The sequence below is a fragment of the Podarcis cretensis genome (assembly GCF_951804945.1).
Source record: "Podarcis cretensis genome assembly, chromosome: 4".
Lineage (NCBI taxonomy): Eukaryota > Metazoa > Chordata > Lepidosauria > Squamata > Lacertidae > Podarcis > Podarcis cretensis.
Window position 1 is genome coordinate 104092092 of NC_137173.1, and position 24093 is coordinate 104116184.

The 24093-nt window shown below is 41.5% G+C and overlaps 1 protein-coding gene across 1 annotated transcript in view; it reads left to right on the forward strand.

Annotated features, from left to right (window-relative positions):
- The window catches only part of DIAPH3 (diaphanous related formin 3), a 126228-nt gene that overhangs the window by 50027 nt on the left and 52108 nt on the right, over window positions 1-24093 (forward strand). The window contains exons 25-27 of the mRNA XM_079972512.1: window positions 768-903; window positions 3534-3629; window positions 3845-3910. Of these exons, the coding sequence (XP_079828638.1) occupies window positions 768-903; window positions 3534-3629; window positions 3845-3910 (298 nt within the window). The remainder of the gene's footprint in view (window positions 1-767; window positions 904-3533; window positions 3630-3844; window positions 3911-24093) is intronic.

Here is a 24093-nt window from a genome sequence, read left to right on the forward strand (position 1 = left end):
CATGGCCAGTGGTCAGACATGTTGGAAGTTACAGTCCAACATCATCTGGTCGATTGAAGGTTGGGGAAGGCTGACTAGAAAGATGAGTATATATTTTGTTGGTAGCAGCAACCTAATACGCAAGCATGGTGGACCATTTTACCCCAGGTTACATGAGAACCAGATACATTTGAAACAGCAGCTACAAGTCTAGGTATATAACTGTGCTGCTGCCCCTTACTTCAGGTGTTCAGGGGAGAGTGCTGATCCTGATTCTTACATATCAGTACAAGAGGCAGGTCTCTGCATGCTTGGGGTTTCCCAAGGAATGCACAAATACAAAAAATATTTGTCATAAATAAATAGAATGGGGCAACCCTTCCCTGCCACCCCTCCTCCCTAAACAAAACATAACAGTAAAAGCAGGAAGGAATAGCAAGTGGATGCACAGGTGAGAAGAGTGGTCTACAAAAAATGCCCACTCACTGCAGGAACATCATTTTTTAACATTAAGGCTAAACATCTGGGCTGACTTGGGTGTGTGCAAGAGGAAGAAGCAATAGATTGAAGGAGTGAAAGTGGGGTAGGAAAGGCAAGTGATGCCAGCTTTTTAAAACAACCTTAGTACTATAACAGATTCTACTGCTGTGGTGGTGTTTTATTGTTGAAAACTGCTTTAGGATTTATTTTCAAATGAAAAGCAGCACAGAAATGATTTTAAATAGGCATGTATACATTTTTCTAAGTCATAATTGTTTATGCTGGTGAAATTTAATATATTTTGCTAGCAAGCTGCAAAGGAGAATATGAGAAGAAAAGAAGCAGAAGAAAAGCAGAGACGTGCTAGAATTGCTAAAGAAAAAGCAGAAAGGGAAAAAATAGAAAGACAAAGAAAGAAAAAGTGTTTGCTGGAAATGAAAACAGGTAATGTGGACAGGAACCTTGTTCTTTCAGATAGTAATACTGCTTGTGTTAGTAGCTCGATGACTTCTAAAAGCAGAACTGGTTGTTTCACTTCAGAAATGTGCTAAAATCTGACTAATCATTTCATGGCAATGTTTTGCTCGTGTGGAGAATTAAATTCCTATTATTTCCCATTAATGCCAACTTTCTTTGCTTTCCACATTTTTCTTGCCCTCAAGTTAACATTGAGATGCTCGGGAAATGTGGTGCACTTTGCCCATGCTCTGGCCACTCTTACCTTATCTCTGGTTGTGCTGATGTTTGCCTCTTGGCTCTTGCTATGGCATTAGGGTGCTAAGTAAGGTAAGTTCCTTGCTCACCCATGCCAGTTCACCCATGCCAGCACTCTTTCCTTCATTCAAGATGCTGCATGCTCCTACTTTTCAGCTTTGCACGGCACACCTCCCACAACACGTAGAAGTAGTGGGTAGGTACCTCCCAAACTTTAAGTGGACCTGAAATTGGAAAATGCTGCAACTATATCCTATCCTAGGCCAGCCTTCTTGACCTTGGGTCCCCGTGTGGCTTAACTACAACTCCCATCATCCCTGACCTGGCTGGTTAGGAATGGATTGAGAACAACATCTGGGGACTCGAGGATGAAAAAGACTGCCCTAAACTAATCTGTCCATGCTGAAAATCCCATTTACTTTCTGAGCTGGAGGAGAGTTTACTGGGGACATGGTGCTCAGTTCATAATGTAGATTGTCCTAAAAACTATCATTTTTAATCTTGATTTCTTCATCTTTTTTTCTGCTTATACAATTTTCTTAGCATAGGGGGAAAAAACTACTTATGATGTTACAGGTTCAGAGCTATGCAGCAGTACAATCAGCATATGCCTAAATTGTGAAAAGGGGGTTTGGCATTAGCTCAGTTTGTCAGCTGGCTCAGCAAGCATATCGGTTTCATTTCAGTAGGAGAAGAATATTACTTTAAAGTTAGCAGTAAAAATGGGAACTTATTGCTGCCTACAGATTGTCCTTTGATCGGAACATTTAAGGCAGTTTGCAATTCTGCATTCCAGCTCACCTGTGGCTCATAAAATCATAGAAGGGACCCCAAGGAAGGGAAGGGACCTTTGAAGGGACCCCGAGGGCCATCTAGTCCACCCCCTGCAAGGCAGGAACCTCAGCTCAAGCATCCCTGACAGATGGCCATCCAACTTCTGCTTAAAACCCCCCCAAGGAAAGAGATGACCCCGAGGGCCATCTAGTCCACCCCCTGCAAGGCAGGAACCTCAGCTCAAGCATCCCTGACAGATGGCCATCCAACTTCTGCTTAAAACCCCCCCAAGGAAAGAGAGTCCACCACCTCTCGTGGGAGTCTGTTCCACTGTCAGAAAGTTCTTTCTGCTGTTGAGTCAGAATCTCCTTTCTTGTAACTTGAAGCCATTGATTCGAGTCCTACCCTCCAGAACAGAAGAAAACAAGCTTGCTCCATCTTCCATGTGACAGCCCTTCAGATGTTTGAAGATGGCTATTATATTTACTCTCAGCCTCTTATCTAGGCTAAATATACCAAAATCCCTCAACTGTTCCTCATAAGACTTGCTTTCCAGAACCTTTATTATCTTGGTTGCCCTCCTCTACGCACATTTCAGCTTGTCAATATCCTTCTTAAATTGTGGTGCCCATTGCATATCTTCTGTCTGAGAAATCGAAAACAATTTTGTGCAGATTACTTGACGTAACTTGAATTACATTTTTTTTGAAACAAACAACTGCAAAATTATTGTTGAATGGGAAGTATATGTGCATATCTGCTTTAAGTAGCTCTTTTGAAATTGTATGTAGCTGTATAAGACCCTATAGCAGAGAAACTAAACTGTGTTGGTTCAGACGTAGTACTGGCTTATGGACAGTCCTCCCAAAGGCTGCAAGCCCATGGAGGGTGCAGCCAGTGAGAGTAGGCATTACTAAAGTTGGTATGACTACTTTGTACCAGCTATCTCTGGTCTGTGTCTCTGCATATGTGTGTTTAAACACACACACACACACACACACGTGTGCATAGTTTCAGATCAAACTATACTTTGAATGAATTCTGCTTTTTTAAATGCAGCGTTAAATGGTTAAAAAATACAGAGGATCGAAGTATTTAGTAAATGAAAGTCTATTTTCATGAGTGGACATTCACAAATCCATAAATGATCCATTTAGGGAAGCAGAATCTGAACATCTAATATACTGTATGCAAATAATCATTTTCATCTTGGAAGATGATGTCCTGCAAAGTAACCTGCTTCTGCAAACCCACATGGCTTTATGATGTGGCTTCATTCAGGTTTCAGAGATATTAGAAGCATATGGATGATGTTGCATTATATTTAAAGTTACTGCTCTATTTCATTTTAGGACGCAGTGGTGTGAGGTGAATCAAATGAACTTTGGTCTGCATTAGTGGACACAATATGAACACTAACAGGGCTGACTTCTTGCAGATCTGATTTATGAGTAAATTAAAGGCTTGTCTGAATTTGGAATTGCCAGCTTTTTATTGCTACGGTTTCTTCTCCAGCCCTGTAAATCCTTTGGCATTGCTATGGTAACCATGAAAGCTGAAGGAATTCCCTCCATCTCTTTTTACAGAGGGTGATGAGACAGGTGTGATGGATAGCCTACTGGAGGCCTTGCAGTCAGGTGCTGCTTTTCGAGACAGAAGAAAACGCACAACAAGGGCTAAAGGTGAATACTCCCCCCCCCCTTCTTTTATAGATTTAGGGCACAGGACTATTTACTACAGAATGCATCAGTTGGTGGAGAACTACTTATAGTAACAACATTAAATGATAATTTGTAAAGTTTTCAGAGTACACCTTTGCTTCCAGGAAACTGCTTTTTGGAAATACACTTTTGTGTAAATATTAAACATACTTGTTTTTTTCTTCTTTTTCCTTTAGATACAGATGTGCCACAGAATTTCAGCCCAACCTCTGAAAGACCTGTTCTGAAAGCTTGTAACCATGGTAATTCATAAATCATATGTTTTTACTGTTGATTCCTATTGATTTCCATAAGGGTCTGTTATATTCCTTGTTTACTGTCATATCTGGAATAAGCCACTGGGGTTGGCTTGCCAAATGGAAGTCACTTAGTGTCTACATTCTTAGAAGTTTTCTTCTTATCTTTACATATCTGACTTGCATTTTTACTTTGTCTAAAATCTGAAGAGTTGTTGATGCCAAATAACATAATTCAAAATACTAGTAAAGTATGTCTTTAGCTCTTGAATTTTAATATATTGTCTTATTTATAAAATAGGTCAAGTGTTACTTTGTTGTAAAATAGCATTAAAAAAGAAAAGGTTTTTTATTTATTAACTCAGTGGTTTATAAAATATCATTGTTAAGGATCTGAGTATGATTCAGGAAAGACTGTATTTCATATTATGAAGAATGTATTTCACATGTTGGGCAAAAAATAATAATATTAAATATTCAAGTTTGTGAATTTAAGCAGAGGATTTTATCTGTTTATTTCACCTACAAAGGAAAAGAATATTTTCTTTACCTTATTTTATTAAGTAATTTCGTTTATTAAGTAATGCTTACTTAATATATGCACAAAATCATGGGGGGAATATAGCTAGCCATTTTATAGTTTTAGAATATGATGCATTCCCTGTTCCCTGTGATCCGAAGGCATGTGATACAGGAACCTTGCTGAAGTGAAGCAGGTTTAGAACTGGTCAGGACTGGGAGACTGCATAGAAGTCCTGTGTACACTGTCTTGAATTCCATGGGAAAAAATGCAGTGAAATACATTTCATTATACAATGGTACCTTGGGTTACAGACGCTTCAGGTTACAGACTCCGCTAACCCAGAAATAGTACCTCGGGTTAAGAACTTTGCTTCAGGATGAGAACAGAAATCGTGCTCTGGCAGCGCAGCAACAGCAGGAGGCCCCATTAGCTAAAGTGGTGCTTCAGGTTAAGAACAGTTTCAGGTTAAGAACGGACCTCCAGTGGTCCCTCGGGTTAAGAACTTAATTCGTTCTGGAGGTCCGTTCTTAACCTGAAACTGTTCTTAACCTGAAGCACCACTTTAGCTAATGGGGCCTCCTGCTGCCAGAGCACGATTTCTGTTCTCATCCTGAAGCAAAGTTCTTTACCCGAGGTACTATTTCTGGGTTAGCGGAATCTGTAACCTGAAGCGTCTGTAACCCAAGGTACCACTGTATGTGTAAGCTATTTTACTTGGAGTGATCTGTGTAGAAGCAATACATGGTTTGTTTTTTGTTATGAAAATCTCCCTGTTGTGAGGTTAAAGCTGATTATTTGCTACTGCTGCTAAAAACCATTTCAAAGGCAAGCTGATTCATCTTCCTTTTTTATGATTCTGGAAATACAAAACCCTACTAGAACATATGGGTTACCTTGCTGGCTCAGTCTAAAATGCATCTAATGCAGCATCTGCTTTCAGCAGCAGTCAGCCAGATTGCTCCCAAGTAAGGTGTGATGGCCTTCTTCTGTCTGTCCCAGCACCTAGTCTTTAGAGGTATACTGCTTCTATACGTATAGAGGTTCTGTTTAGCTACTATGGGCATTACTTGGTAGTTTATGTGGTGTCCAAACTTTTTTCAAAGAGGGCCAGATTTGATGAAGTGAAGGGCCGTGAGGACCGACCAAAGGGCCAACCAAAGTTGTTAACCTTTTTTAGGATTGAAGTTGTTGGGGTTCTTTTTACCCCAGGAAATATACTACTGTGGGGGCCAGAATAAACTGACCAGCAGGCTGGATTAGGCCCCTGAAACAAACTTCGAACATGCCTGGTTATGGCCATTGCTGCACCCTGTAGCAGTGAATTCCATAATAGTATGTTGTGTGGTTCAGCACTTGTTTTTATTGGTCCCAGCCCTACCACTGATCAACTTTCTCTTGTTGGAAGATTCTTAATTTACTGTTGCAGTTGGTTGAGCCCTGAAATAGGGATGGATAAGTTCTGGCATGCCTTTAAATATGCAACCTTTCGATGTCAATTTAGTTTTAGAAACAGTTTTGAAGGACAGCAGAAGCTGATCAGACTGTAAAATGGGATCAGGTAAATCAACTTTGTGAAAAAGGGAGAAAATGTCTAATGTACCTATGTCACAAAATCCAATCCAAACTTACAACTCAATATTGTTTAAACTGTCTTTGTAAGTATTTTTAATGGCACCTGAAGAACTGAAATTTTCAGATAGTCAGTAAAGAGAAGTCTTATGAAAATTGTTTTTAAAAAGCAATTCTAGACATTGCATCTGTCACTAATCTCATTCCCTACCAATAGTGACCCTTTCCGTCTAGACTCTGACTAATGATTTTCAGAGCTTCGTTAAACCAGTTATAGAAGATTGTTGTCAGGCATTCTCCACTAAATTCCTTACCTAAGCTATGTAGACATTCTGGTCAGGAGTTTTCAAACACTGATTTTAAGTAGCAATATTCTGCAGAATAGGTTGGTGGGGGGAAAGAACATAACAGAGAGGAAACATGGTAATGTGTGTGTGTAATTTGCAAAGATCACACAATACTCCTCCTATGCAAGTAAGCCACCAATTGTCAGAGATGGATGTGTTGGCACTTCTCAATGTGTTACTTCTCCCTGTTTGGGTGACTTTCTTCCATTCTCTTATATGGAGAATATGCCCCCTGTTCCTGGTGTCAATTGTTATGTGAAGGGCTAGATCTTGGTATTCTCCCAGTGCAAGTGATTTGTAACGTTAATTCCTACCTAAGATTGTGTATACACAGAATTATGTACATAGAACTCTGTAGAGGCTACTTCAGTGCAGCTAAGTGGAAGGACCCTAAATAACTGGTGGAGACCATGTTCTGCATGCAGAAGGTCCCATGTTCAATCCCTGGCATCTCCAGGTAAGGCTGGGAAAGATTGGTCTGAAGCCCTGGGTAACGATGCTGTTTGTTGCTGACAATACTGAGTAGATGAATCAGTCGTCTGATTTGGATTAAGGGAACTTCCTATGTTCCCTTGTAGGACAGAAAAGTGGATTGATGGAATCTGGAGATTCAGTAACCATGGCAGCAACACTTGTTTTAGCTAGTGGGCTGCAATCACCAAGCTCACCTGCTACAAGATATGGTAGAACTTAGGGTATCCTGGGAAGACTCCACAGTAAGAGTAATCATGAGTTTTTTACCTTTCTGGTGGCAACTCAGAGAAGAGCTCTGCTACTAGCCTTGCGAAGTTGAGTGGCTCAACAGTATGGATGCCAGATACCATTACTACAAAGCCTCGGCTGGAGTACAGGAAGAGGCATGTTGCTGGGCTGATAATGGACATTAGCCCCCACAATAGCATTTCTTTCTGAGTTGTGGAGCCATGTTTTCAAAACCTTTTGTCATTTATTATAGATTGAACTTCGTAGCTAAGTAATAATCTCTTTGAGTGGTGGCAGAAATTTCTCTCTAATAATTTTGAGGGCCCATATTTGAAAGCCTTTCCGTTAGCAATATTTCCTCCCAGCATATTTACATTGGTGATTTTTAAAAATATATATTATAGTGTATTTAAGACCAGGTCTTTGCAGAAGTTTGTTTAAAAACCACCTGTCTCATAAGCATTCATTTCCAGACTCCTAGTCTTGAGAAACTTGCCTATATATCCAGAAAGTTCTTTTGTTAATACTAACACTAGGGGGTGCCATTCATCCATTGTTTAGCTCTAGATTGCTTTGAAAATGCGGGCAGCAAAATTTTCTCACGTCAGAATGAAATGAATTCTATAATGAAATAAGAATGCATAAAAAAGCTATTATGAAATTCATGTATAACGAGCTAGATATATATCGTATAAACTAAAGATGTCTGCTACCTAGCTGTTATTGCCATACTGCCTGGTAAAATAATTATTACTGTCCTGACATTTCATAAATATACATAAATGAAGAGGGTACAAGCATTAATTTTAAAGTTTGGAGAACAATATAATGGTAATATTTACTTTCATGATGCTATATACTGCATGCACTTCATTCAGTTGAAACTAATTTTATAGTTTTTAGCTTAATCACGTTTGTTCTTAGCCTTAGGCACATTAAATATTTACAGCTAGCATAAACAGCACTTAAGTGGTATTATAATAATGAACAAAATTTTTGGTCATTGTTGGATAAAGTGTTAAGATAGCAAGGGAAATGTATACTTTTACAGTTGTACTGTAGGTGGTACTCTTTTACTGCTTCTTCTGAGGGTAGGGGCAGAATAAATATATATTCAATTCAGTGTGATCCATCATCAGGCAACTGTTCAAAAAGTAGCATTCTTAAATGCTCTCAAATGTCCAGTAGCAAAAATAAATGAAGGGCATAGTGCATTAAGGGATTTCCAGTGGAGTCTCTCAGGGCAGAGGAAACTGCTGCGAGAGAGAGCTCATGGGACAGATTGTGCTCTTACTGCCTTTAGCAATAGCTTCCTAACTAATCAGTCTCCAGGCTTACACCCTGCTTTAACTTGAGCTGCTTTCTGTTTGCTAGGCACTGACTGAAAACAGGACACAGCCAATTATTCTCTGCTGAGTTAACCCATTTCACTTTATCCAGTGGAAAGCATGATTGCCTCCTTATGGAAACATATTCTTCATGTGTTTTCATTTTTAGTTACACATCTTCTAAATTAGGGTAAATAACAAATTATTTCAAATAAGTTTTAATTAAAACATTCACATATTTCTGTTAGGTACTCAGAGGTTTTTTCAGTTAGCACATTGAAAAAACCAATCCTGTACATCTGAGTTACGCAAATAATGTGAAATGACACCAGAAATGGACCATCACTTATGCAGAAGTAATTGCCCAAATAAGAACATAAGCAGGGCCTGCAGGATCAGGCCAAAGGGACATCTAGGCCAACATCCTGTTCTCACAGTTGCCAACCAGATGCTTGTGGATAACCCACAAGCAGGATCCGAGCACAAGAGCTCGTTTTTCTTGTGGTTTTCATAAGCATTACTGCCATTGACTGTGAAGGCAGAGCTTAGCCATCCTGGCTGGTCGGCTATAAACCGTTGTGCTTTGTGGTTTTTAATTTAATAATTTCACCCCACATTTTTGGTCTCTACTTTATTCAAAGAATACTCTGTGGCTGGTATTTAAAGCAGAATGTAAGTACATTTTCCCCTGAAGTGCTGGTAAATGATAAGTATATGTTCCCAATTGGCAACATCATTTATTTAGAAGAATTTAAACACAGGAACAACCTGCTGGCTCACACCAAAGGTCTAGCATCCTGTTCTCACGGTGACCATCCAAATGCCTATGGGAAGCCCACATAGAGGAGATGAGTGTGCAATAGCAGTCTCCCCACTTGTGATTCAAGCAACTGGCATTCGGAGGCAGACTGCCTGCCACAGGGGAGGTGGAAAGTAGCCACCGTGGCTATTAACTATCAAAAGCCTTGCCCTCCTTTAAAGCTAATCAAGTTGATGGCCATCATTACTTCTTGTGGGAACAAATGCCATTGTTCTGTGCACTGTGTTTTTTGTCTGACCTGAATCTTCCGGACTTACAGTATTATGAAAGATTGAGAAAAACTTTTTTGTAACCACATCATGCACAATTTTGCAAACCTCTGTCATCTTCCCTCTTTACTCTACTTTTCTGTAAACTAAAAAGTTCCAAGTCAACCTTTCCTCAAAGAGAAGTTGCTCCATCCCCTTGATTGTCCTGGTTGGCCTTTTCTGAACCCTTCCAGCTCTATAGTATCCATTTGTTCTCAATCAGTTTGACAACACTTAACATAAGAGAAGCCTGCTGGATCAGGCTGGTGGCCTATCATGTTCGGCATTCTGCTCTCCCAGTGGCCAGCCAGATGCCTGGGGGTAGCAGGAACCAAGTTTAACCCTGCTCTTCCCTCCTGCGGTTTTTAGTCACTTGCATCAGGTCCTGGGGCACAACTTGTTCAAAAGGAAAGAGGGGGAAAACAGGGGGTCTGCAATACTTAGCTAATTTGGAACCGCTGGCATAAAGGACTTAAATGGCTGGACCATATTGCTTGTTTTCAATGTACTACTTTGTTATTTTGTTCATATGTTTCTTTGTAAATCACTTTTAAGACTATTCCGCAGTTAAGTTTTGAAATAAAAAAAGGAGAGAGACAATTGCTGTGTTTGACTAAATCAGCAGTGAGCAACCTCAGTCTCCGGGACAAAATGTAGCCCTTCAGACCTCTTTATCCTTCACTCAGGACCCTCCCTAGGCCACATCTCATCAGCCCTGCTCCATCTCTTCCTTGAGTGCTTTCACCTGGCTGGCATATGGACTTGAAATGTGACATTTGATTGCCTTGAGAGAGAGGTTAGAGGAGGGGCAGTATAACCTCTGTGTTTTGCATGGTTGGAATATAGCCTACTGTACAAAGGTACTAAATGTCACATCTGTTGCATCACCTACTTTGACTGTGGTCTTGCCCACCACTGGTATATCTCCACTCATCAAGCTAAACCCCACCCCCACCCCCACTTGACTAGTTTCAGCAAAGCATAGTTATGATGAACTACAGTTTAGGGTTTGGTTGTAATACTGAGCTGTAGTTATTAAAAAGCGAACATAAAAGCTTCATATTTCATGGATATGCTGGGAGTTTCTTCTGCAGCTTGTTTCCATTATGATAAACAAAGGTTTATTGTGACATCCAAATGCAGATCAAATGAGAGGATTTTAACTGACCTTACATTTGCTTTCTGTACTAACCAGAGAAATCTAGTAAGTGTGGGACACTAAATTCTGTCACCAGGGGTTACTCTAGTAGCTGATACCTGAAGCTTCTTTGTCACAGTCACATGTTGTGGGTGGTATCCAACCAAACTGTTAGTGCAAGCACTTTTGACTGTGCAACTGAATTCCCTCTCCACGAGCCCCCTGCACCCTCCCTAAATCTGCTTCAGAGGGTTGGGGGAAACCCACAGCAGATGGTGGGGAGGGGAGGGGGGTGGTTCTGTTTCACAGCCCAGAGTGTTTGATGTAGCAGAACTATTTAGTTGGACACTGCCCTTAATTTGGATTATATACTCATAAAACATAACAACCTGAAAATTAACAATAGTGGAGCAGTATCAGTTAGGTTTGCAAAATGTTCTACCAGCTAATTGGTACATAGTTGCTTGTTCCTATGTATGGTATCAAAAATGTGAATAAGGAGTGTGCTATTTGTGCACAAGTAGTGTAAAATTCAACATTTTCCTTGTTAAAGGATATATCTTGGTCTTATCCAAAGTCCTTAGCTAGACAAGTTTTATCTTGTGAGCAAACATTGAGAGCTATATTAGGTCTTCTGTAGGAGATTCAGTCATCAGGGCTGGATGTGTAGGGAGTTGCCACAGTAGGGTGTCATAAATAGCTGGAGAGCCATCTGGCCTCAATCTGTTAATACATATTTCCCTTTTGCAGTCAACTAGTGTGGGTTTTCCCCTGCTGTATGCAGCAAAGATGAGGTGCCAAAGATGAGGCAAAGGCAGTGAGGTGCCTTCTTGGAAGGCTGATTAGATTCCATTTCAGGAGGTGTGGTACTGTTTGTTGGTGGCTGCAAAAAACAACAACACAGTAGCTTGTGCTGCATTAAAGTGCACGTTTTCATAGACTTGAGGGAACTTCACCAGATGTGTTATCCTCAGTTCACAGGTGTGCCTGTATGAAATTATAAAATTCACACAAAACCCCTAGTATATTAAAGGAAAACAGGGACAACTGGCAATAAAATGCAAAAAGTACAGTCTGTGACAATTCTGTGTAAAATTTAAGATAAGCACACACAAAAATTAATCACAATAGAAGAAATGGTGGTAGTGCAGTCATCCCAGGTTTGATATGTTAATTAACACTTGTGTTGGGACTGGACACTTTCTCAATTCAAGCCTAAACAAATAAATAAAATTTTTTGAATAGGTCTAATTCAACAATTTCACACCAGTCGTCCCTTTAAATTATTTTGTTAGAGAATAACAATGTTCCTGTGGGCAGTGGAGTATCCTTGGAGGCTGAAATGTTCTCCCAGTGGGTTTCTGAACAAAAAGTTGTGTAGAACCATAAAAACAGAGAAAGCTATTATAAGGTTCTGAGGAGTAGACTGTAGTCCACAAAAGCATAATCTTCTGGGGGGTTTTGCCGCTACAGATAATGGTGTTAGGCAACTGGGATTGTTGCAACGTCTGCTTTTGTGTTGTGTCTCCGTTATGTGGCCTGTTGTTGTTCAAACACTTTCAATCTAAATTTGATATCCTGTAGTTTAAAACCACTGTTTTTATGCTGTAGCTATGCTTAGCTATTATAGAATCAATTTGCCTCTCTCGTATTTTAATTCTTGCCTGGTAGTCATTGGCAACAAGGAATTGCATGCAACCAAGTGCATGGAATTCCACACAGATTAGTGAGCAGGTTGTCAGTGGAGGGATGTAGTAATCCTCTGCACTCAGCATAGGAACCAAGTGGGATTCTAGAAGTGAGAGGCTCCCTCCTCTACATCCAGAATGGGAACAGTTAACATTTGCACATAATTGAATAGTGGAATTCACTTACCACCAATTTGGAAGGCTTTAGAGGGGTATTAGAAAAAAATTATGAAGGGTAAGTCTCTATATCTACCTCTATAACCAGAGCATGCTAGGGAGCAACAGCAGGAACAGGCTATTGCACTCATGTCCTGCTTGGAGACATCTAGCTGGCCCTGGAGAAAACAGGTTGCTGGACTAGGTAGGTCTTTGCTCTTAATTCAGTAGTGCTCTTCTTGGCTCTTAAATGCAGTAGGCTTTTACAGGAGAGATAAAGTTGTCCGCCTCTCGTCTGCCAGCCCACAGCAGGCTAGTAACGTTTGTGTGCTTATTTACTATGTTTAGAAATGTGTATTCCTCTGTTTTGAGCTATGCAATGTATATCCAGATGTTCAAATTTGTTCTCCTAATTTTGTCATTTGAAAGCTGCTTTAGGAGCATTTTTTGTCTGGCGAGTGTGATAATAAAAAAATCCAAATAAATAGGAACAAAGGAAGTTGCAGATACTGAGTTCAGAGCATTGGTCTATGTAACATAGTATTGTCTACATTGACTGGCAGTGGCTCTCTGGGGTTTTGTATAAGGTTTTCTTCCAGCCCTACCTAGACATGCCGGTGATTGAACCAGGCACCTTCTGTGTGCAAGGCAGATGCTCTACCACTGAGCTATGGTCCTTCCCCTGGTACAGAGATGTGGGTGGTGCTGTGGTCTAAACCACTGAGCCTCTTGGGCTTGCCCATCAGAAGGTTGGTGGTTCGAATCAGTGCGACAGGGTGAGCTCCTGTTGCTCTGTCCCAGCTTCTGCCAACCTAGTAGTTCAAAAGCATGCCAGTGCAAATAGATAAATAGGTACCACTGCAGCGGGAAGGTAAACAGTGTTTCTGTGCACTCTGGTTTCTGTTGCAGTGTCCCGTTGCGCCAGAAGCAGTTTAGTCATGCTGGCCACATGACCCAGAAGCTGTCTGTGGACAAACGCCAGCTCCTTCAGCCTGAAGCGAGATGAGTGCTGCATCCCATAGTTGCCTTTGGCTGGACTTAACCATCCAGGGTTCCTTTACCTCTTTACCTTTGCTAGATTACAGCTCCCATCATCCCTGACCAATGGCCATGCTGGATGGGGCTGAATGGGAATTGAAGTTGCAACACGTGGAGGGCCACAGGTTCCTCATTACTGATCTAGACTAAGCCCTTTATAGCAGACCTTGTTTTGGATGTGCATCTTAAAAATATAAAGCAGGTTTGTTTTGAAAACAAGTGTATTATGTAAGTACACTCAAGAGGTCAGATTTTCTATGGCTCCCTATTAAGTGAAATGTATGTTATGGCCCTTGCTACTTCTCCAGTTTTAGGAAACTTTATGAGTGGTTCAGTATAAATACATTAAATGCCCATATAGGTGATTTTTCCATTTTTGTTTTTTAAAATGTGTTATTTGTCTTCATTGAGCCTCAGAGGTTGGTAGGAAATAGGTTCAAATACTGTATTTTTTCATATATAAGATGCCCCCTATTTTTGCGGCAACAACCAATCGCCGGTCCACCCTTGGCACTATCCATGTATAAGACGCCCCCTAATTTTTGCCTTTTTAAAAGGAAAAAAACCCTTGTCTTATACACGGAAAAATATGGTAAATAAAAATGACTAGGCTCACTGAACTTCAGCACCCTCATAATTTTTGTCTAAATGCTTTCTAGTGTAAAGGGTAAAGGGATCCCTGACCATTAGGTCCAGTCGCGGACGACTCTGGGGTTATGGCGCTCATCTCGCTTTATTGGCCGAGGGAGCTGGCGTACAGCTTCCAGGTCATGTGGCCAGCTTGACTAAGCCGCTTCTGGCGAACCAGAGCAGCGCACGGAAACGCCGTTTACCTTCCCGCCAGAGTGGTACCTATTTATCTACTTGCACTTTGACGTGCTTTCGAACTGCTAGGTTGGCAGGAGCAGGGACTAAGCAATGGGAGCTCACCCCGTGGTGGGGATTTGAACTGCCAATCTTCTGATCGGCAAGCCCTAGGTTCTGTGGTTTAACCCACAGCACCACCCGCGTTATATTTATATTCTTAGTAGAACATCATTTCCTGGAACAATGTTGTTAATATAAATCAAATAGTATTGTCTTTATTGACGAAGCATTATAGTGTTGAACCATCTTCAGTTTTCATAGAATCATAGAATTGGAAGGAACTCCAGGGGTTATCTAGTCCAACCACCTGCACTTGTAGGTATCTCAGCTAAAGCATCCATGACACTTGGCCATCCAACCTCTGGTTAAAAACCTCCAAGGAAGGAGAGTCCACCACCTTCCAAGGCAGTCCATTCCACTGTTGGAACAGCTCTTACTGTCAGAAAGTTCTTCCTGATGTTTGCTGGAATCTCCTTTCTCGTAACTTGAAGCCATTAGTTCAGGTCCTAGCCTCCAGAGCAGGAGAAAACGAGCTTGTTCCCTGTTCCATGTGATAGCCCTTGAGATATTTGAAGATGGCTATCATATCTCCTCTGTCTCCTCCTATCCAGGCTAAACATACCCAGCTCCCTGAACTGTTCCTCATAAGACTTGGTTTCCAGGGAGGCTCACCTAGTTCTTTCATTACATATCTTTAGGCGTCAGGTGAAAATGGTTCTCTATACCAGTGTTTCCCAACCTTGTGCCTCCAGCTGTTTTTGAACTACAACTCCCATCATCCCTGACTAGCAAGACCAGTGGCAAGGGATGATGGGAATTGTAGTCCAAAAACAGCTGGAGGCACAAGGTTGGGAAACACTGCTCTATACCTCTATAACTGCATCACAGTCATTAGCTCATGTTATGTTTGTGGTCTTCTAAAACCCCTAGATCCTTTTCACATGTATTACTGGCAAGCCAAGTGTTCCCATCTTGTATTTGTGCAGCTGGTTATTCCTGCCTAAGTGTACAACCTTATATTTGTGTCTACTGAAATTTATTTTGTTAGTTTTGGCCCAGTTCTCCAGTCTTTTAAGGTCATCTTAAATCTCAGTTCTGTCTTCTGTGGCATTAGCTATGCCTTCTAGTTTGGTGTCACCTGCAAATTTGATGAATATCCCCTCAATTTCTTCATCCAAGTAGTTTATAAAGACGAGCAACAGGCCTAGGGCCTCCCTCATATGAAAGCCCCCAGAGCTATTTGCAATGAACAAAAAGGAAGAAAACCCCACTTCTTTTGGCTTTATTAAAATAATTGTGTAGGGCCAAACCATACAGTCCTTAGGGACTCAATGTGGGAAGCTCATATATTTCCATTTCCTGCACCTCTTACTAGGGGATAAAGTCTCTCTTCATTTGTTAATGACAGTGATGATGATTCTTAATGTCACTGTTGACTGCTGTTCACTTGACACGGTTGAAATATTATTCTGATATACCGGTAGTTTATTAATAGTTTAGTAAAACATTTAATTCAGAATAATTTTTTTCTTGTTTTCCTCCTCTAAAAAACTATGGTAGGTGCGTCTTATGGTCAGGTGCGTCTTGTGGAGTGAGAAATACAGCATTTCAATTTCAGTGCTGTGGTTAGTTGATACTGTTTTGAATGTGGGACCCATCCTCTAAACTGCTTACTTTATTTCCTTTATCTTTTACAAGAAAGCAGTTGCAATATGCTTGATATTTTAGAAAAATTCATTGAAGATTTCTGTTAAATGTGTGTATCCTAACAGCCTGTGTATGTGAGAGAGAAAGAGCTCTGGCTTCTTCAATTTCCATGGTTCAACAGAATTACATAGAAAACAAATGACCATTTTTATCATTTCTTCATTTCTGATAAAATCATTTTAGTTAACCTAAATTCATTTTGAATTAACAACTTGCAATGCACTCTGAAATAATTAAACTGCAGTGTGTGCTTATCTTGGTTTTCCAAACAGACTTATCCCACCCATATAGAAGTCTACTGTTTGGTCAGCTCTATTGCTTAAGAATAAATCATTTTTTTTCTTTTTACATCAGTTGCTATAAAATATTAGCCACCTGTGAGAATTTGCATATTTGGAAGAACCTTCTGTTTGATTTTTTTTTGGCTGTATTCCAAGGTTTGTATGTGTGTTTTTAAATGGTTTATAAAGGAAAGCAGAAATTGAGCCATTTCAAATCTTTCTAGTTAATTACTCTAAGAGGTACTGTATGTTAGGAAAATAAAGACACAATTTCTTAATTAATCTAGAAAAAATAAAGCAAACATTCTGAAATGCCAGTGGGCAAATGCATGGGACAGAACCATGGCTATTCTGCTTAATAGCGATTATGTTGTACACAAGCTGAAGCCAGAGCCCTGTGTCGTCTGGGCAACTCCAGTTGCCATAGCAATGGAACTCTGTTGCAGGAGCAGGGTGAATGCTAATTGTAGCCATTTGTTGTTCCCTTCTGAGTCTTCTTTAGCTTAGCACGATTGCAAAGCAGTCTGAGGTGCTGGGTGAGCAATACTGAGAACCCCAAAAGTACTGTTACTCAAGGAAACTGGATGCTTGACTTGAAGTAATTATTTTAGCAGTCAACAGTGCTGACAGTGCCACTGTGTGGGCAGGGATACAATCTGATAGAGATAGAGAGCTATTTAAAAGCTGGTTTAAAAAGCAGCCAACAGAACACAGAATAAATATGGTCAAATGACACAGTCCAGTTAATAATCTTGCAACCTGTTCTAGACAACTGCAATGTCCAGACCACTTTTAATGTCATTACAGCCTAAATGAGAGTTTACCATGGCACCAAATGAAGCATTTTTCTTTGTAGATTTGGCTTGAGTCTGCAAAGAAAAAATGTTCCTTTGCATAAATGACTCCGCATAGGAACACAGGAAGCTGCCGTATTGGTCAACCTGGCTCAGTACTGTCTACACTGACTGGCAACATCTTTCCATGGTTTCAAACATGGACAAGTGAAACCAATTGCCTGTCTCTTTGATCCTTGCCCGTGTTGGCTAATAAAAGCAAGCCCGGAAAGACTGGATGATGGGCCCCACGGGGTGGTGAATGCTTCCCTCTGTGTTGGGAGTCTTCCTAGACCCATTGAAAGAAATGGTAACTAAACTGCTTCTTAAAAAACCATCTTTGTACCAACCACTATGGCCAACTATCGTCCATTCTCCATTCTTGGGTAAGGTGATTGAGTAGGTGGGTGCTGAATAACTCCAGGCATGCCTGGAGGATGCAGACCATTTTGATTCCCTCCAGTCGGGATTCAGGCATCATCATGGGACTGAAACTTGGTTGTACTGGTTGATGATCTCCAGCAGGCTAAGGACAAAGGTGAAAGCTGTTTCACAGTTCTGCTGGATCTCTCAGCGGCCTTTGATACCATCAACCATGGTATGGGTTGGGAGCTGGGGGCAGTGTTATATAGTGGTTCCACTCCTTCCTCCTGGGTCGTGTCCACAAAGTGGTGTTGGAGGATGAGTGTTCAGATCTCTGGGCGCTCACTTGTGGAGTGCTTCAGGGCCCCATACTCTCCCCCATGCTTTTCAACATCTACCTGAAGCCGCTGAGAGGGGTCATCAGGGGGTTTGGGCTGGGTGTTCATCAGTATGCGGATGATATCCAGCTCTCCCTCTCTTTTAAATCAGAACCAGTGAAGGTAGTGAATGTCTTGTGTGCGTGTCTGGAGGTGGTTGGAGGATGGATGGCAGCTAACAGATTGAGGCTGAATCCTGACAAGACAGAAGCACTGTTTTGGGGGGATAGGGGGTGGGGGGAGTAACTGTGCCCCTAAAGGACCAGGTGCACAGCCTGGGTGTAATTTTGGACTCACAGCTGTCCATGGAGGCGCAGGTCAATTCTGTGTCCAGGGCAGCTGTCTACCAGCTCCATCTGGTACACAGGTTGAAACCCTATTTGCCTGCAGACTGTCTCACCAAAGTGGTGCTTGCTCTGGTTGTCTTCCTCTTAGACTACTGCAATGCGCTTTACGTTGGGCTACTTTTGAAGGTGACTCTGAAACTACAACTTTTCCAGAATGTGGCAGCTAGACTGATGACTGGAAGTGGCCACTGAGAGCATATAACACCAGTCCTAAAGGATCTTTACTGGCTCCCAGTACATAGAATCATAGAGTTGGAATAGACCACAAGGGCCATCGAGTCCAACCCCCTGCCAAGCAGGAAACACCATCAGAGCACTCCTGACATATCTGAGCATGATTCAAAGTGTTGGTGCTGACCTGTAAAGCCCTAAACAGCCTCAGCCCAGAAAAACTGAAGGAGTGTCTTCATCCTGATTGTTCAGTCCAGACACTGAGATCCTTCTCTGAGGGTCTTCTGCTGGTTCCCTCGCTGCGAAAAGCAAAGCTACAGGGAACCAGGCAGAAGGCCTTCTCGGTAGTGGCATCCTCCCTGTACAACGCCCTCCCTTCAGATGTCAAGGAGATAAAGAACTACATAACTTCTATTTATTTTTTAAAATACATATTTATTAAAGTTTTTTGAATAAAACTGCATAAACAATAAACAACATGACATATATCATCACATAGTTTCATCACTTCTTTGGACTCCCTCATGTCTCCCGCTCCCACTTACATCTTTACAAAAAAAAATTTTTTCAAGCAAATTACCCACTTATTTACAATCTTATCTCCGCTCATTTAAATAAAATCTAGCAGTTCTCCAGAAAATTTATATTTTCCTTAATCTCACTTATCGTCAAATTCAAGTCTAATTCAGTGGTAGGCAATTATTTATGATCTAGCATCCTTCTTAACATTCAACCAAATTACAATATTTTTGTAAATAAATCTTGAATTTCTTCCAGTCTTCTTCAACCCTCTCTTCTCCCAGGTCTCGAATTCTACCAGTCATCTCGGCCAATTGCATATAGTCCATCAGCTGCATCTGCCACTCTTCCAGTGTGGGTAGATCTTGAGTTTTCCAGCTCTTAGCGATGAGTATCCTTGCTGCCGTTGTTGCATACATAAAAAATGTTCGGTCCTTCTTTAACACCTTCTGGCCGACAATACCCAAGAGGAAGGCCTCTGGTTTCTTAGTGAAGGTATACTTAAATACCTTTTTCAGCTCATTATATATCATTTCCCAGAAGGCCTTCACTTTAGTGCATGTCCACCAGAGGTGAAAGAATGTTCCTTCATGTTCTTTACATTTCCAGCATTTATTATCAGACAAATGGTATATTTTGGCAAGTTTAACTGGGGTCATGTGCCATCTATATATCATTTTCATTACATTTTCCTTCAGAGCATTACATGCAGTGAAGTTCAGCCCAGTGGTCCACAACCTTTCCCAGTCCTCAAACATAATGTTTTGCCCAATGTCCTGAGCCCACTTTATCATAACCCATTTAACCATTTCGTCTTGTGTATTCCATTTTAGCAGCAGGTTATACATTCTTGATAATACCTTAGTCTTTGGTTCTAACAATTCTGTTTCCAACTTCGATTTCTCCACCTGGAACCCTACCTTTTTATCATTTTTGAAAACTTCATTAATCTGAGCGTAATATAACCAGTCTCGCACTTTATCCTTCATTTTCTCCCAACTCTGCAATTTCCAATTGTCTCCATCTTTTTCTAATATTTCCCAATATTTTGGCCATTTGGCCTCCATATTGAGTCTTTTTCGGGCCTTAGCTTCCAGAGGTGAAAGCCACCTCGGGGTTTTGTTTTCCAATAAGTCTTTATATTTTGTCCAGACATTAAATACTGCTTTCCTGACAATATGGTTCTTAAAGACCTTATTGATCTTAACCTTATCATACCATAAGTATGCATGCCATCCAAAAGCATTGTTAAAACCTTCCAGGTCCAGTATGTCAGTGTATTCGAGAAGTAGCCAGTCTTTTAGCCAGCAGAAAGCTGCGGCTTCATAGTACAGCTTTAAGTCCGGCAGGGCAAAGCCCCCTCTTTCTTTCGCATCAGTTAGTATCTTAAACTTAATTCTGGGCTTTTTGCCCTGCCAGACAAATTTAGATATATCTCTCTGCCACTTCCGGAAGCACTCCGTCTTGTCCACAATCTGCAATGTTTGAAACAAAAACAACATCTTTGGCAATACATTCATCTTAACAGCAGCAATTCGGCCTAACAAAGAAAGCTTCAATTTTGTCCAACTATCCAAGTCTCTCTTAATTTCAGACCAACATTTTTCATAGTTATCCTTAAATAGACTCAGATTCTTTGCTGTTATGTTTACCCCTAGGTACTTTACTTTTTTAACCACAGTTAGTTCTGTTTCTCTCTGAAACCGTTCCGACTCTGTATCTGTCAAGTTTTTCCCCAACACCTTAGTTTTCTGTTTGTTTAGTTTAAATCCCGCCACCCGACCAAAATCTTGAATCAATTGTAGTACTCTTTTTGTACTAGATTCTGGCTCCTGCAGGGTCAAAACTAAGTCATCTGCAGAACTACATAACTTCTAAAAGACATCTGAAGGTGTTTGCATTCAGCACAAGTGACCAAATGCAAACTCTGCTTGCAGAGGAGCAATTAGGAGTGCACTTTAAGGCTCATGATTATTCATTTGCAGCTGCACCTTACCCTTCCCATATATTTCACCATATCACATCAGTTGTCGGAGGTTAGGGCAGCGGTTCTCAACCTGTGGGTCCCCAGATGATGTTGGACTACAACTCCCACCATCCCTGAGCTCTGGCCTTGCTAGCTATGGGTGATGGGAGTTGTAGTTCAACAACATCTGGGGACCCACAAGTTGAGAAAGGCTGGGTTAGGGCATGGTTGCGGGGGAAATGGGCTTGCAGGTCGAGTTAAGATTCCAGATGGGTCTAATTTGGCCAATGGGTGAAGGTCCCCTATGCATACTTTAGGGGAAATGTAGCTCAAACTAGAAGAATCAGAACATCATTCAAGTGGATGGATGAACCAACAATACATCTGCCTGTCTGGATTTAGTCTCTGTTTAATCACTCTCCACCCAGTCCATTACTTTACCCAAGCACTATGTCAGGACAGATGAAGCCTCACTTGAATCTGATGAAAAAGAGAGATAAACTAGGTATCATCCAGATAATGGTGACATCTCAGACCAAATCTCCAAATGACTTCTTTCAGGGGTTTCATATAGGGAAAAGAATAAAACCCTGAGGAATCCCAAAATGTGACTGTCAAAGATTCAAGCAGTAATCTCCCAGCACAGCTTCCTGGAAATAGACATCCAAGTAAAAATAGAATTACCACCAAGCAATGCTTCTCACACATAATCCAGCCTATCCAGAAGAATACTGTGGTCAATGGTATCAAAAAAGGTTGCATTTTGCCTTTCAGCAAAGGTCTTCTCAAAGGGTGGTCAATGGTATTCTCTCCCCAAACAAGACCTGAAACTTGAATGAAATGGAACTAGGGTACTCTTGGATGAAACAGTGCCTGCAATTGCACAGTCACTATTGTCTCAATCACCTTGTCCAGGAAGGGAATAGTGGCCTTAGGTCCATCATTGCCAATGTCATAGGGCATGAGGTTAGTTTTCTTCAGAAACAGCTGAATCAAGATTTATTTTGAATAAACTGCAAGTGCCCTCTTTCAGTGAGTTATTTACAACTTCCTGGATGTAGGTGGATATCTCCTCCCTGCTAGATTTAATAAGCTGTTAAGGGCATGAGTCAAGCATACAAGTGGTTGATCAGATTTGAACAATCACCTTGTCAATGTCATCAGGCTCAAATAACCAAAGGTCACCCCACAAAACTGGACTAGGTTGTTTACCTTATACTGCAGTGACTGTGAAATCAAAATCATTTTGGATAAACACATCACAGTGTTCTGAGAATTCTATTATATCTCCCACTCAGCAGATTTCAAAAGGTCCCACACCACCGGGGAAAGAGCCTTTGCAAAACACTGAGGGGATGCAACAGCATCTCTATCACCGCCATATAAAGGTAAAGGGAAAAGGGACCCCTGACCATTAGGTCCAGTTATGGCCGACTCTGGGGTTGCGGCCCTCATCTTGCTTTATTGGCTGAGGGAGCCGACGTACAGCTTCCAGGTCATGTGGCCAGCATGACTAAGCCGCTTCTGGCGAACCAGAGCAGCGCACGGAAACGTCGTTTACCTTCCCACCGGAGCAGTACCTAGTTATCTACTTGCACTTTGATGTGCTTTTGAACTGCTAGGTTGGCAGGAGCAGGGACCAAGCAATGGGAGCTCACCCCGCTGCGGGGATTTGAACCGCCAACCTTCTGATCGGCAAGTCCTAGGCTCTGTGGTTTAACCCACAGTGCCACCCGCGTCCCTCATCGCCGCCATATAGTAGGCCCAATAATGGGCTCTTGCTTGTTTGTATGCATTCATCTTGAGTTTATTTATTTGTTCAGTTCTTTAAAAGGCATTTCCTTGGTTAAGATCCCAGTGCAGCTTACAAAACACAGATAACACAATACGTTTGATAGAAAAAATTTTTTTACAGCCAACATCATATTGCTTTAAATATTCAAGCTGACAGATTACTACAGATGAAGGCAGTTTCAAGACATCTGATACGAATCACAATACAGTGGTACCTCTGGTTATGAACGCTTCAGGTTCCGAGCTCCGCTAACCTGGAAGTAGCTGCTCCTAGTTGTGAACTTTGCTCCAGGATGTGAATGAAAATCGCATGCGTGCAGCGGGAGACCCCATTAATGAAAGCGCACCTCAGAATAAGAACGGTTTCAGCTTAAGAACGGACCTCAGGAACAAATTAAGTACTTAGCCAAAGGCACCACTGTGGTCTTTTCCAAAGGGATGAGTGAAGAGGTGGGTCTTAGGGCTCTGACAAAAACTAATGAGAGTGACAGCCTGTAGTAATGTTCACCCCCAACCGCTTGCCCCTCCCGTCTCCTGTCTCTGCTCTCCAGCCAGACTAGGACGCCCAGGGCAAGGTTGGCGGGCTAATTACTTTCTCCAAAACAGAACAAACACGACCCGGTAGGGCTGCCACCACTCCCTCTTGTCCAGGGGATCCAGAACCACAACCCAGGGAGAAGGCTGTGACCCGTTTAACCTGGCTGTCCCCCTGTTCCGCAAGCTGCATCCACAGACTTGCAGGCAGAAGTTCTACGGTAGAGTGTAACCAAGCGTAAGGCTAGGATTTAGCTATTCCCTCCGGAAAGGCACACAACTAAAACAGTTTCATTCTTAAAAGGTTTATTTTAAAAATAACATAAAATCATGCTAAAACAGCAGGCACTCTTTTGAACGTTACAGATAAGAAAATAAAGACGTGGCATAATATAGCTAACTCTACATACTCACAAAGTCTAACACAAATAGGACAGTTGAAGTTCTTCGGAATCTGCAAGTTGAAGGCTTTTGAAGATCTCCATTTCAAAAGGCAAAACGACGGCTGTTAAGATGGAACATCAGAGCCGGGCCTCCATGCGGATTGCAGAACAATGGCAGAGAGCGCAATTTCTCAAACAATTCCCTGATCTTTTATTCACAATTCACACTAGGCGTCGTAACTTTCAAGCCAATCATAAGACTCAAATTATTTTTAAATTCGCCAATGACCGGCTTGCTGGTCAATCAATTTACCCCTTGACAGCTGGGCCAATTTGGAATTCAAACTTTAAATCAAAGGGTTTCCTCCCTTCCGTGGAAATTAGCCAGATACACATTCCCAAGCAATTCAAGGACAGATAGCATCACGGGGGGGGGGGGGGGGGGATGTTTACACTCTCAAACTCAGGTATTAGGTCTTTCATTAAATCA